Source organism: Jatropha curcas, chromosome 1 (assembly GCF_041381405.1).
Source record: "Jatropha curcas cultivar XTBG-Jc1 chromosome 1, XTBG_Jcur_1.0, whole genome shotgun sequence".
Taxonomy (NCBI): Eukaryota; Viridiplantae; Streptophyta; class Magnoliopsida; order Malpighiales; family Euphorbiaceae; genus Jatropha; species Jatropha curcas.
Window position 1 is genome coordinate 34698176 of NC_143151.1, and position 13803 is coordinate 34711978.

Genomic DNA, 13803 nt, shown 5'->3' on the forward strand with positions numbered 1-13803 from the left:
GTCATTTTCTGTTGTAATTAAGTTATATTGCTTTGGAAAATGACATTTGTAAAAAAAAAAAAAAAAAAAAAAAAAAAAAAAAAAAAAGAATAGTACTCAATTCAAATGCTTGGATTGAATGCCTTCTTTTTGTTTCATTGCTTAAAAATCTTTTCATGCATGATTGACCATGTTTATGTCAAGTCCAAATCATCTATTTCTTTTGTTATTGTTGAAATGTTCAATGGATGTAGAAAACATATGAAGACTCAAAAGATTTATTAAATTATGAGTTTTGAAGTTCAAATAAGACTGAGGCACTCAATTATTGCTATTATGAAGAAATAGTAAAAGTTGGTTTTGGAGTTATTAGTTGAATAAATCGATCAAAGATATTATCATGTCTTTGTTTACTTGTCCTAATAGTAAAAGTTTCTTTTTCTTTTCTTTTTTTTTTTTTTCAAATTTGAAAAACTGAAAATGGATTTAGACGTGATTATCTGTAGTACATTAAAACATAATCTAACGGTAACTGCATTAAGCTAAATACTAATAGTTCAAAGTAGTAAGAGTATTTTTTTTTTTTTTTTCTTCTTCAGCTTTGAGGAAGCATTGGCTAAAATAATAAAAACAAATAAAAGTGATGACAAGAAGAAAAGATTGATAGATTGAACAATCACAATATAAAATGCAAACGAACAAAACCCTCTCTAGCAAGTAGCTACCTTTGCTAATTAATGGCTATGGTGGTAATTAAGCCCTACCTAAGAAATATAAACAACAAGAACACGATCATTCAGAAGATCAAGTGCAGTGATAGTGGAGGATGGTGTGGTCAAATTAATCAATCCTCCATCAGTACAAATGAATTCGTATGTATGTTTCTTTAACTGGGTGGGTTAAATTTGAAAAACGACAAATGGGCATTCCAGGGGAAAAGACAAGGAGACATTGATTAAAGTGGAATAAAAAGTGGTTTAGGGAACAAGATAAGTATGGTAATTTGTAATTAGCATTGAATAAAGTTATTGCTTGCTTCAATCAATAAGCAAACTAATAAAGAAAGTTGTTTTGGATGGGTTAATCTGTTAAAGTAGTTGATGAATGAATTAAAGAAAGAAAGAAATTTTTTTTAATTTAAATGACGTGGAAGGTAATATTGGTGATTTGGTCTAATACCTATCGCACCTTTGGGTAGTGTCAGCTCACCTACTTGCCGCAAAATGATTGGATAGTTTAAAATCGCAGACTGGCCAATCGAAATGAAGCAGAAGGTGTTTACATGTCAAGTGGTGGATCAATGAAAGTCGACCATACAAAGTGGGATGGGAGCCACAGCCAGCCGCCCTCTTCATTTCTTTCGTGACAAAACCTGCACAAGCACAATTGCTAAATTATAATCCCCAATTCTAATGCACGCCACAACTGAATCATCGCAATAATAACAACAAAAACAAAAACAGATTGATGCTTTTCCACTATATATTTGTATATTTTACAATATGGGATTTTACCTTACAATCATTACTCTACTAATTGTGTCTTCATTTTCTTTTTTAATGGTCGGTTTAGTTAAAGATTAACTTTTAAAAAAAAGAAAAAAAGAGAAACAGTTCACATTCTAGAACTTCTAATTTCAATACTATTTATGATATTATAATCCTAAATATGTAGTCCTTATAAGGACACATGGTTTAGGACAAAAGAATGAAGAATTTCGTATAAATATATATGTATAAAGAAGAAACATACTAGTCAAACTCAAAATCCACTCCGTGGGAATTGAGAAGCATGAGTTAGTGCGTGTTTTATTTTTTTCTTGTGTTTTTTTCCATGCAGTCATTGTCATCTTGTTTTCTTCCTCGTATCATTGTTGTCGTGTCATTTTCTATTACACATTAACTTCTCACTTCTCAGTTGTTCGTTTGCTTTAACTAAACAACTACTTCTAACTAGCAGCCAAAAAGAGTGACCGTGGGACTCTCTTACCCATTTGTTCTTTAGATGACCCAAGGCCACATAATCTAGTTACCCAAAAATATAGTATCCCAAGTTGAGTAATAGATGACATAAATATAGACCAAACTTAGAAATTAAACTTCCATTTTTCCTATTTAAGACATTTGCTACTGTTGAACCCAAAATAAATAAGACACCAAGGGAAGTGAAAGATGCTTGCTTGCTTGCTTCCCTTTGGAAGTGCAAATCTCCCATGCACTGCAACTTGTTACAAAAGGTTAAAATGACACTAATTGCATTCTTGAAACATATAAACATGAGAATCATGGAGATTTGTCCAATTGCTGGGAACTAAGGCTTCAAAGACCAGATTGGCGGAAGACGAGTCTTTCAATGCTTCCTCCAAGCTGTCACCTCTATCTCCATTTCTTCACCATTTTTACCCCCCCTTCACAAGGGTCCCAACATAGCCAATCATAATCCTTCCCCGCCTCATAAAAGCACACAGCCATTTGAATATCACATGTCCTGTGGACCCATCAATACCCCACCTGGTCATTACTCTGTGTCAAACAAATCGAAAGAGTGGCCCCAAAAGTCACTCTCATCTGATCTCAGTGCAGATATGCAATGCTCACGTTCCGACAGCTATACATTCAACAAGAACATAATTTATCATCATTTAAGTGTGCGTGACTCAAGTATGGACATACCTGTCATTTAAGGCAGATAGATACTTCTTCTGCCAATGCCATCCGCTTTTCTAAATATAGGAGGAGTATCCTTAACATAGCTGAGGATAAAAACTTTCCAGACATGTTTATCTTTGGCTGTGAATGCGGGATTGTGGTTGCAACTGTGTCATAAAGTTCAAGATTCGTGAAATCTTTCTTTCTTGCCACTTTTCCTATTCAACAATTGGCACGTATAAGATGGTTTCCCCTTCTTATAAATAATAACCCAAGAAAAAAAGAATCAAAAGGTAAAATCCTAAAACTCTTCCATTACACCACCCACTCAAGTAGGCAGTCTTCATACGGATTCTCACAACTGAATATTGGTCGCCTCAGCCACCCAATTCTTCACCTTTAAATTCTTTCCTCGACCTTTCATTTTCTTGCTCTTCCACAACTCCCCCTTTGCTTTTGCTCACAAAGAAACAATAGATACCTGCTTAAACCACTTTTTTCTCTCAACTCCCTTCAACTTTTCCTACCGAAAGATGAGATATTGTCGTCCCATTAGCTTCCATAAAGAAAATAATATGCTTTTTATAAAAAGCTTCATGGTTTTGTTCTTAAGCTGCATGACTATTAGACTAAACTTGTGTTTTTCCAGCTACCATTCTTCATTGAAAACGCTTTCTGTTGATGGGCATTTTACCTTCGATGATTTGCACCATGCAGCCAAGGACTTTGGCAATAGGTTTCAGTTGCTACCTCTTGCAGTACTGCATCCAAGGTCAGTTTCTGACATTGCCAATACAATAAAACATATTTGGCAGTTAGGTCCTCATTCACAGCTCACAGTTGCAGCTAGAGGCCATGGGCACTCACTCCAGGGTCAGGCACAAGCCCACCAAGGAGTTGTCATCAATATGGAATCTCTCCAGGGCCCTAAAATGCAAATTCACGCTGGAAAGTATCCATATATCGATGTCTCTGGAGGCGAGTTGTGGATAAATATCCTGCATGAAAGCGTGAAATATGGATTAGCACCAAAATCATGGACAGACTACCTACATTTAACTGTTGGTGGTACTTTGTCCAATGCAGGGATTAGTGGGCAAGCATTTCGGCATGGTCCTCAAATAAGTAACGTTTATCAGCTGGAAGTTGTAACAGGTAAAATTAAAGCAAACTGTAGGCACACCAAGTAGTGATAATTTGCCTCATAAGTAGTGGAAACAAGATCGAGTGAATAAACATTCATGATATTGGCAGGTTTCTTACTCATGCACGCTGCTTAGACCTTCATTCCATGAGAATAGTTTTCTACCATTGACCATAATTTGATTCACTCCATAGTTTTTATATATATAACATATGTCACATACGTACATCAATATATAAACACATGAATACTGTGCATCACATAAATTCTGACATAGAATAGATTGAAACTGTGTGCAGGGAAAGGAGAAGTAGTGAACTGCTCAGAGAAGCAGAACGGTGACCTATTCCACGGTGTTCTTGGAGGACTTGGGCAGTTTGGCATCATAACAAGGGCTCAAATATCACTGGAACCAGCACCTGACAAGGTAAAAAAAGCATGGCCTTTTGGAGTATCAATAAATTTGAACAGGAATAACAGCTCTAAGTTATGGTGGAAAGTTTTGCTTCTAATAACAGAATTCTGCATTTGAAATAGGTGAAATGGATTAGAGTTCTCTACTCAGACTTCGCCACATTTGCCAGTGACCAGGAGCACTTAATATCTGCAGAAATCACATTTGACTATATTGAAGGATTTGTGATAATTAACAGGACTGGTCTTTTGAATAACTGGAGGTCATCCTTTAATCCTCAAGACCCAGTCCAAGCTAGCCAGTTTGAGTCAGATGGAAGAACTCTATTTTGTTTAGAATTGGCAAAATACTTCAACACAGACAAGACAGATGTAATGAATGAGGTCAGAAGCAATGACCCACCATTTGGTGGTTTTCCTAAATTGTTTAGCAAAATTGATTAATAAATTATGGGTACATAAAATATAAATATATATATATATATATATATATATATATATATATATATATATATATATATATATATAAATAAATCGCACTTACTTTATACATTATACCATGCAGGAAGTGAAGTTGTTGTTGTCTCAATTAAGATATATCCCATCAACACTTTTTCTATCAGAAGTTCCATACGTAGAATTCTTGGACAGGGTTCATGTTTCTGAGGTCAAACTACGATCCAAAGGCTTGTGGGAAGTTCCGCATCCATGGCTAAATCTTCTTGTACCCAAAAGCAAAATTCACAATTTCGCTGAAGAAGTCTTTGGCAATATCCTCACAGACACCAGCAATGGCCCCATCCTAATCTACCCAGTTAACAAATCAAAGTAACAATTCAACAAAGATAATTTTATTTCCGTAAATTCTATTAGTTTTTCTTGACTGATTATTTTATTTATTATTATTTCAGGTGGGACAACAGAACTTCAGCTGTTATTCCAGAAGAAGATATTTTCTACTTAGTGGCATTCCTTTCCTCTGCTGTTCCCTCTTCCACAGGAACGGATGGCTTAGAACATATCCTAACTCAGAACAGACGAATTCTAGAATTTTGTGGCACTGCACATCTTGGTGTCAAGCAATATCTACCCCATTACACTAAACATGAAGACTGGCAAGCTCACTTTGGCCCACAGTGGGAAATTTTTGTGCGAAGGAAATCTACTTATGACCCTTTGGCAATACTTGCACCTGGACAAAGAATATTTCAAAAGGCAATATCTTTCTCATGACATTGGTGACATTTTTATATAAAAAAGAGCCCTCACAGCACGTGGAAAGAGGCTTAACCTCTGTGTAAATAGATAACTATCAAATCTTCCTATTTAGTAATATACTGCAAGTGCAACAGGAAAGCTGCAGGAGCTAGTTGAATTGTTTCCCAAAAAGGTCAAATATTTCTGATATATAAAGTATTAATTATCAAAAACGGCACTTGAAGAGTGATAACACTGTAAAGAATGTGTATTGTGATTTCATAAACTAAGTGTTGATTATTCTCCATAATAAATCTGAATATTTACAGATTATATTTCCTGCATAATGATTTCACAAAACACACAGAGGGCCAGTTCCATGATTCCAAAAAAAAAAAAAAAAAAAAATTCCAAAGTGAACAGAAATCTTGAAAAGTAAAGAGGACAAATAATAGTTATAAACAGTATATCCAAGTAAAATACTAAATTTATCATGGACATACTTCAGACCCAATAAGGAATGTTACTAGTTACAATCCACACACTTTTCAGAATGACGCCAAAAAACAACATGAAACTATTGTATAGCTACTTCCATGATTGCACGAAACAATACATCACATAGTACTTTCAGATTCATTCACAATTAGTAAAAGCAGAAGCATCAAATACCACCTCTTACAACTTTATCTCAAAAAGCTTACAATAGCAACATCAGTGAAGGCACTGAAATCTATCAGCGCGAACACCAACTCTCCTCAAACAAAGCACACCCAACATTGAAATGACAATGAAGCATTCTAGCTACCTTCGTTGCTCTGTGCTAATACCTTCTTTATTTAAAGCATTCTCCTCATTTTTGCTCTCTTTAATTTTATCAGGTTCAGTGAGTCCAATAGCAAAACGTCCAAATTGAGTATATTAAGGAAGAAAACACAATCAAAAACATCTAGATCAAAGAGTTTCCACTTGACTGTCATTTTGTGGGTATGATCACAAGTGAGATATCAGGAAAAAGGAATTGTAGATTTTTGGCCAGTGACACTATTTATAGTCATCAACCTCAATAAATTTGGCAGCCAGGCATAAAATAGTTTGTCATAATATTGAAGAACGCTAATCCTTAGATTAAAACATTACAATATATTCTTTCATAAAAGAGAGGGAAATTGAACATGTAAGTGAAAGAACCATGGTGTAATATGCAAAGGACCTCGTTTACATGTACAAGCTCTTTAACTTTCTAGGAATCAGTAGGTTCGTATTTTAAGAGGCTACTAAGCATATGTGACATGATCCTCATATCCCTGCTTTATCAATGAACAATAATTAATGAACTGGGTCCTACAATTTCATTCTACATTCATCCATGTCAGCCAAAAAGAAAAATTAACTCTAAAAGCAGCAATATTTTGTTGTGTAAGAGATTCTGGAGCATCTGTATGTCAGAAGTATTGCACTTTCAGTGGTTCACACAGTTCGTACTTTGTAAACACTGTACTACATGTTCTCAAGCAAAGTCATACCACAGGCAAAGCAACTTCCACTTTTCATCAGTTAACAGATACCCACCATTGTTTCTTGGAACCATTCACCTAGCACGGGCACTGGAAAGACCAAGTTTGGTACAGCATAAAGTAACACTTCCATTTTCCATTAAACACTAAAGAGACATATGGTATAGAATATTCACATGAAAAGGAATTGAACTCCAACAGAGTACAAGCAGTAGAGTTGACAAATCAAATAAGCACTCAAAACATTAATCCCACCAGCAAACTCACACTACCATCTAACCAGGAGCAAAATATCCAGATGAAAATCAACAATTTGATGATCTTGAAAGTAAATTCAGAACTTTCCAGTGCAAACAAAATTTCGAAGATCTACCTGGTAGCGTATCATCTCCTACTTTCCTTGCTTGAAGAAATTGTTGCGCTGGTGTTGCTTTTTTGGTACAAATAACATATTCTGCTAGTATCAAAAGCACTCAAAAGGTTGTTTGCTGACAAAAAAAAAAAAAGTATCCTAACAAATCTTTATCTATGCAAAATTGACCAACAAGGTGATAACTATGGAAAAAATTACATGATGAATGCAAGACACAAGAATGACTCTGCCTTTATGACATCCCTCTGAACCCAAGAATTGAGGTCAACTGGGAAGGAGTGCCCCATGAAGGAGATGTTGTAGTACAGTGGTCAATGGAATACGTGGCCAGAGTCCGTGCCTTTTTTTTATTTTTCTTTTCTGAAGTTACCGTAAGAGTATTGTTTGGTCCACACTCTGATGATAAGAAATAAAGCATTTAGTGTAATAAATTTGCTCATCTGAGATCCAATCCAAGGCACAAAGCACAAGCTAAATAACTGAAATGACCTTCCTTGCTGTTGAAGCCTGAGTCTCATCCTTTGTGGTGTAACAGTCAAGTACTCCTCAAAAGCAACTTGCACTTAGTAATACAAAATAAATTCAGAATATACAAACAGAAGCATCAGATATAAGTTAGGAAAGGTCAGATCAATTTTCTTTTCTTCATTCTTTAGGTCAATGGAAGATATATTTGGCTAAATAATCTGGTTTTGATGGAGTTGAATCACCATCATCATTGCACAACTCCACACAACTTAACCTCAGACTGAAACTAGTTAATGTGAAGTTATATACAAATCCTTTTTCCTCTATTAAGCTTTTTTAGGGTAAATATATCTTTTACTAAGTGTTGCTATAGCAAAAAATTATTTTCCGCTTCAATTCACATAATTTTTGGTCTACACCTTTTTTCACAACCTACTACATGAGCTCATTATCAGGGGAAAAAAACTATTAGATGAGCTTAGTCGCTTCTGTGCACCAATGTATAACTGAATAAATAGATTCACATAGTACATAAATCATCTTAGTCTAGCTCCAATTTATTGTCAAAAAGTCCCATCTTCACCTTCTCAGGCATGAAATCATGCAATCATCTTGATTGCTCCAGTTCATACATCAGCCTAGCAAAATAAACAAATTCAAAAGCTCTAGTAGGTATATAAAAGATAAGTCATTCAAGACAGGATGCATGCAGCTTTATAGTATGAAAAAGACAGCTTAAAGTAGACTACGACTTATTCCAAATTTAAGAAGAAAACATGAGGCAACAATTAGAGAGAAAAAAATTAAAAAGAAAAAAATTGATCCATGCCACAAACAATGGCCCAGGAATATAAGTAGTTCTAGATTATTGTTAGAAGATGTAATTATCTCTGTCAAAGTAAACTTTAGAAAAATGTCAATGAACAAGAAGAGAAGTTGCTGCAACATATTACTAACTTTAAGGTCAAAGTCACTACTCACTACTAGTATTGGGACTTGGAAGCAAATGCACAGTTCATCAATCCTAATTTTCCTACAAGATTCACAAGAGAGTTCCTCTTTTCCCCTGTTCTCAGAGTAAAAGTTTGCAAGAGTGAATTTGCTCCCAGGGAAGTGTTGTGTACAATCTACAATAGATTATAAGATGTTATTAGTTTTGAAATTTAAGGAATACACGTTTTAGCTCCCACTTCTCAATGCTGTTCATTGATCTCATGAACCAAGACACAACTCCGCTAGCGATGATCTTAATAGAATCTGAAAACCCTTTACCCAGGATATCTGGCAACACATAACAGAAGCTATTGTTCTCTATTTTTCTTTCTGACAAACTCAAGTATAAAACTTGACAGTTGACTAATGCAAAGCAAGAATAAAGGATGACCATTCAACAGTTGGATTGGCTGAAGCAATGACTTGCAATAACAATATCCTCAACAACAAATGCCAGTTGGGATCCATTTGCATAAAAAGTTACCATGTTGCTCTTAAGATATAGTTCATACATATTATTTGGGATAATGACTGAAATATGCTACACAGCTGAAGAAGAAAATGCATCAACTTCTTTCACTTTGCTTTCTCAATGGTTTAGGCTAAATTCTTATCGAAAATATAGGCAACAGAACATAAACATAGAATCGTGTAAGGTATAAGACCATAAAAATAAACACAAACCGCTCTGATCGATACATAAAGAAGAAACTGTTACCGGAGATAAAAGAGAACTAAATACAATTCCATTCACTCTTGCTGGAGGAAGAGGAAGTGGAAGAACAAGTGCAACTCAAGCCTAAGTCTTTGTTGCAAGACCCTACAGAGCGCGCGAAGTTGCAGACACTCTGATCGTTAGGCTGTGTTCCCGCAATAGGAACAAGAGCATAATCGGAAATCAATTGGGCTATTGTACTGTAGGTTACACCAATCACAGTGGATTCGCCAAGTGAAGGAGGTGGTTACTTGTTATGGATTTTTAACAGAAGACGTCGCCCACAGGCCCAGCCCAGCTAGAGTTGTTCAGTTTACCAAAAAACGACGTCGTTACCAGTATCTTTTATTTTTCTTGCTGGAAATGATTAGTCTTCCAAATAATTAACAGCCTTTGCCACATGGCATGATCGTAGAGCCAAACCTTTGCTAATGGCGCTGTGATTGGCGACACGTCAGCTATGTCTCTAACTTTCTGACGCCATCTTCTTCTTCGTTCTCTGACGAACTATGACATGGACACGGTTCCTTTCGCTTTATTCTGAGCAACTATCCATTTCAAAGGCGTTCCATTTCTTCAAGTACCCAGTTAAGTTTGCGTGAATTGGCATGTGGAATGAGCAGAAGCAAACACAAAACTAAAATCGGTGTTACCGCTTTGAGGAAGCCGACAAGTGAAGTTGTTTCGCTGTTCCTTCTTCGTGTCTCCTTTTTCAACTGTTAAGTATATGCAGTTCTCGCCAATATCTTGACCGGGTTGTCGGTGAGCCGCTGATGGGATTGAGTATCTTGAAAAACTCGAGTCAGAATATTCATTCTAGATCGATGCTCTAGAATTTCTGATTTCTGGGTCAATGGTTGCTGACAGTGATTGTGTTTGCCAACAAAATCTAGCTGTTGTTATGCTCGATTGTTGATTTGCTGACCTAAGCTATTACTTTTGTTCGAGGGATATAGCCTATATAAATATTTAAATCGGCTTGTGGCAAAATCCATAGAAATCGATCAAAACTTGATTTTTACCTTTAGAGACATACATTCAATATTGTCTGTGGAGCATCGGGTATATCGCCAAGAAAGTTTGTTGCTTTGGTATTGGTTATACGTTTTGTAGACGTTTCTTGCCTAGAGTAATTGAGTGGAGAAAATGGTAGAAAATACTGAAGCATCGAATCAAACTGTGTATTCAAATGGGTCGATTCAGAATCAAACCTTAAACGGTCCTCTAGAAGAGAAACTCGATCAGCTTCGGCGTCTTATGGGCAAAGCAGAAGGTGATCCTTTAAGGATTGTCGGCATTGGCGCAGGTGCTTGGGGTAGCGTGTTTACTGCTTTGTTGCAAGATAGTTATGGTCACCTAAGACATAAGGCTTTGATAAGGATATGGAGAAGGCCTGGCAGATCAGTTGATAGGGCCACAGCTGAGCATTTATTTGAAGTGATCAATTCAAGGGAAGATGTACTAAGGAGATTGATTAGGCGTTGTGCCTACTTAAAGTATGTCGAAGCAAGATTAGGTGATAGGACTTTGTATGCAGATGAGATTTTGAAAGATGGCTTTTGCTTAAATATGATTGATACTCCTCTTTGCCCTTTGAAGGTTGTGACCAATTTGCAGGAGGCTGTGTGGGATGCTGATATTGTCATTAACGGGCTGCCCTCAACTGAAACCCTTGAAGTGTTTGAAGAAATTAGTAGGTATTGGAAGGAGAGAATTACTGTACCTGTCATCATCTCTTTGGCAAAGGGTGTAGAGGCTGAGTTGGAGCCTGAACCACGCGTAATAACTCCCACTCAAATGATCAATCGAGCAAGTAAAACTGCATTTCTTAGAATACTTTTTCCTATCAATTCTGTGATTTTTCTTTTCTTTAATTCAATCTTACTCACATCTTAGTTGATCATGTTGTGCTTTGCAGCTGGAATTCCAATGGAGAACATCCTCTATCTTGGAGGACCTAACATTGCCTCAGAGATATACAATAAGGAATATGCCAATGCCCGAATATGTGGCGCAGAAAAATGGAGGAAACCTTTGGCAATGTTTTTAAGGCAGCCCCACTTTATAGTGTGGGATAATGGTGATCTTGTTACTCATGAACTCATGGGTGGCTTAAAAAATGTCTATGCCATTGGAGCTGGTATGCTTCACTTTCTTAATAATGATGTTATTCAGTTATATGCTTGAGCTTGGCGCTGCATTAGAGAGTAAAATTGGGTTGAACCTAGACAAGGTGGTTATTGTATTTGAAGTTGAATCCTGTCTGACTCATAAGCAGCTTTTTTAATTTAATGGCGCTCTTAAGTTTTCAGGAAGCGCAACATGCATTCTTGATATGGAAGAATGTTAGAATGCATATTATGCATTCTTATAGTGGTGCATGGGGAAAATGCATAGGACTTGTCAATCCAAAAACTTTTTTTGTCTGGTATTTGATTGGTTACCTTATTCAAGTGTGACAATTAGAACACTCATCTTGTAATACTTGAAAATATAGCTAGGTCCTGAGAAATAAGGTTTGTGTTCAAACAAATCCTTTGTTTGTTATTTGTGTTAACATATAGACTTTAGATCCAACAGAAATGAAATGTTAATTGTAAGTACGTGTGTTGCATTAGGGCATCCACCCATCTGTCAAGTCTATCCACTCTGTAAATGTTAAGATACAGAGACAGGCTAAACTTACCTAGCTGTTCTTTTATGCCATGGTTGAGATATCGAACTATTTTCAGTTTCTTTTGCCCCCTCCTTTTTCCCAAATGATAATGAATCTCAGTTCTTAATGTGATAGGATATGGAAATACTTTTTGGTGACTGCTGTAAACTTACACTCTTCGTTTCTACCATATTTTATGGTGTATTTGTATCCTGTTGAGGATAAAGCAGTAGCAGTCAGTGTTCCTGATATTTCTCGTCGGTGATACTGGTTTTCATATCTGTCGAAGTGTCTATCCTGTACTTGTTTGAATCATATGGAATTGTTTTATCATTGCAATTATGAAGTTTGCATAGCACTTGGTCCCTTTTTTGCATTATCTGAGAGGATTCAGTTGCTTATATTCCCATTTATTCACTTCATGAAAAGAATAATTGATAGTTCTGTCTCTAGAGAAGTTATAAAACGTGCCATTGATTGAGTGCCTAAATTTTTGCTGTTGATATGTAACGTGCTGTGTGTATGTAGCTTTTTTGCTTTTGTTTGAAATTTGTGTCTATTATAGGAAAATCTTTATTAGGTTGATACTATCTTGAAGAATGATTTAGTTTCATATTTTTTGTGTTTCAACTTTCAATTATGAAATTGCAGGAATGGTAGCCGCTCTTACCAACGAGAGTGCAACCAGTAAATCAGTGTACTTTGCACATTGTACATCAGAGATGATATTTATCACACATTTGTTGGCAGAAGAACCTGAGAAACTTGCCGGTCCCCTATTGGCTGATACTTACGTTACCTTGTTGAAAGGTCGTAATGCATGGTACGGTCAGCACTTGGCCAAAGGAGACTTGAACCTTGATATGGGCGATAGCATTAAGGGCAAGGGGATGATTCAGGTATTAATCATTGCTAGTCATAGACATGGTGAATAAAAATGCTAAAGTCTGTTGCAGTGAGAGAGGTCTGGTTAATGATGTGGGTTTCTATTTGTTCTGTTTAAGTCTATGTATCATATGTGAGATACTTGGTCCACCTTTTGCTTTGCAGGGTGTATCTGCTGTGAAAGCCTTCTATGAACTGCTAAGTCAATCCTGCTTAAGTGTTCTACATCCTGAAGAAAACAAGCCTGTGGCTCCAGTTGAAATTTGTCCCATATTGAAGATGCTATATAGAATACTCATAACAAGGTAATCTTGGACTCATTCTATATATAGAGTACATGCAACTCAAGCATAGTGCATGAAGTAAAGTTGAACCAGGAATCTCTATCCTGTTTCCATTTATCTGAATTCATATTGTTAGAGACAGTGCAGAATCAAATTATGATGCTTTCCGTTTGGTCTGAATATTCAGGGAGTTCTCGGCACAAGCCATTCTGCAAGCATTAAGGGATGAAACAATGAATGACCCTAGAGATCGCATTGAGATTGCACAAAGCCATGTTTTCTACAGACCTTCACTTTTGGGACAGGAGCCTTGATGGCATACCTCCTGCTGTCTATCTTTTGCGTGTACTGTTGCCGCTTGTAGTTTAAACTATTTTAGGTTTGGTATCTAAATTATTAGGAGAAAAGGGTTAGGATTCCATAATTTGTTGAGTTTACAACAAAAATCAAATCTAAAGCAATTTATTTATTTTTTTTGTTTAACTATGATTTGAGAAATTCATCTTACAGTTTTTATACCAAACAGGAAG

The 13803-nt window shown here is 36.2% G+C and overlaps 2 protein-coding genes and 1 long non-coding RNA gene across 5 annotated transcripts; 2 read left to right on the forward strand and 1 right to left on the reverse strand.

Moving 5' to 3' along the window:
* Positions 1-2023: 2023 nt before the first annotated feature.
* Positions 2024-9924, reverse strand: LOC119370772 (uncharacterized). Of its 3 annotated transcripts, none has more exons than XR_005178323.2 (3): positions 9452-9924; positions 4730-8378; positions 2024-3625 (listed from the first exon to the last, which is right to left on the reverse strand). It is a non-coding gene; the product is annotated as an uncharacterized LOC119370772 (long non-coding RNA). The 3 variants fall into 3 exon arrangements; XR_016320839.1 differs by having other exon boundaries at positions 4730-7668; positions 7762-9924; XR_016320840.1 differs by having other exon boundaries at positions 7273-9924.
* CKX6 (cytokinin oxidase/dehydrogenase 6) lies at positions 3161-5615 on the forward strand. The gene is made up of 5 exons (XM_012213203.4): positions 3161-3782; positions 4071-4198; positions 4309-4569; positions 4751-5013; positions 5097-5615. Exons 1-5 carry the CDS (start codon positions 3161-3163, stop codon positions 5416-5418), a joined length of 1596 nt encoding a protein of 531 aa, XP_012068593.1. The 3' UTR covers positions 5419-5615.
* A 66-nt stretch (positions 9925-9990) lies between the features above and the next one.
* Positions 9991-13796, forward strand: LOC105631178 (probable glycerol-3-phosphate dehydrogenase [NAD(+)] 1, cytosolic). The gene is given in 5 exon segments (NM_001306035.1): positions 9991-11261; positions 11367-11588; positions 12756-13003; positions 13155-13294; positions 13461-13796. Coding segments are annotated over 5 exon segments (1404 nt in total). The 5' UTR covers positions 9991-10594; the 3' UTR covers positions 13588-13796.
* Positions 13797-13803: the final 7 nt, after the last annotated feature.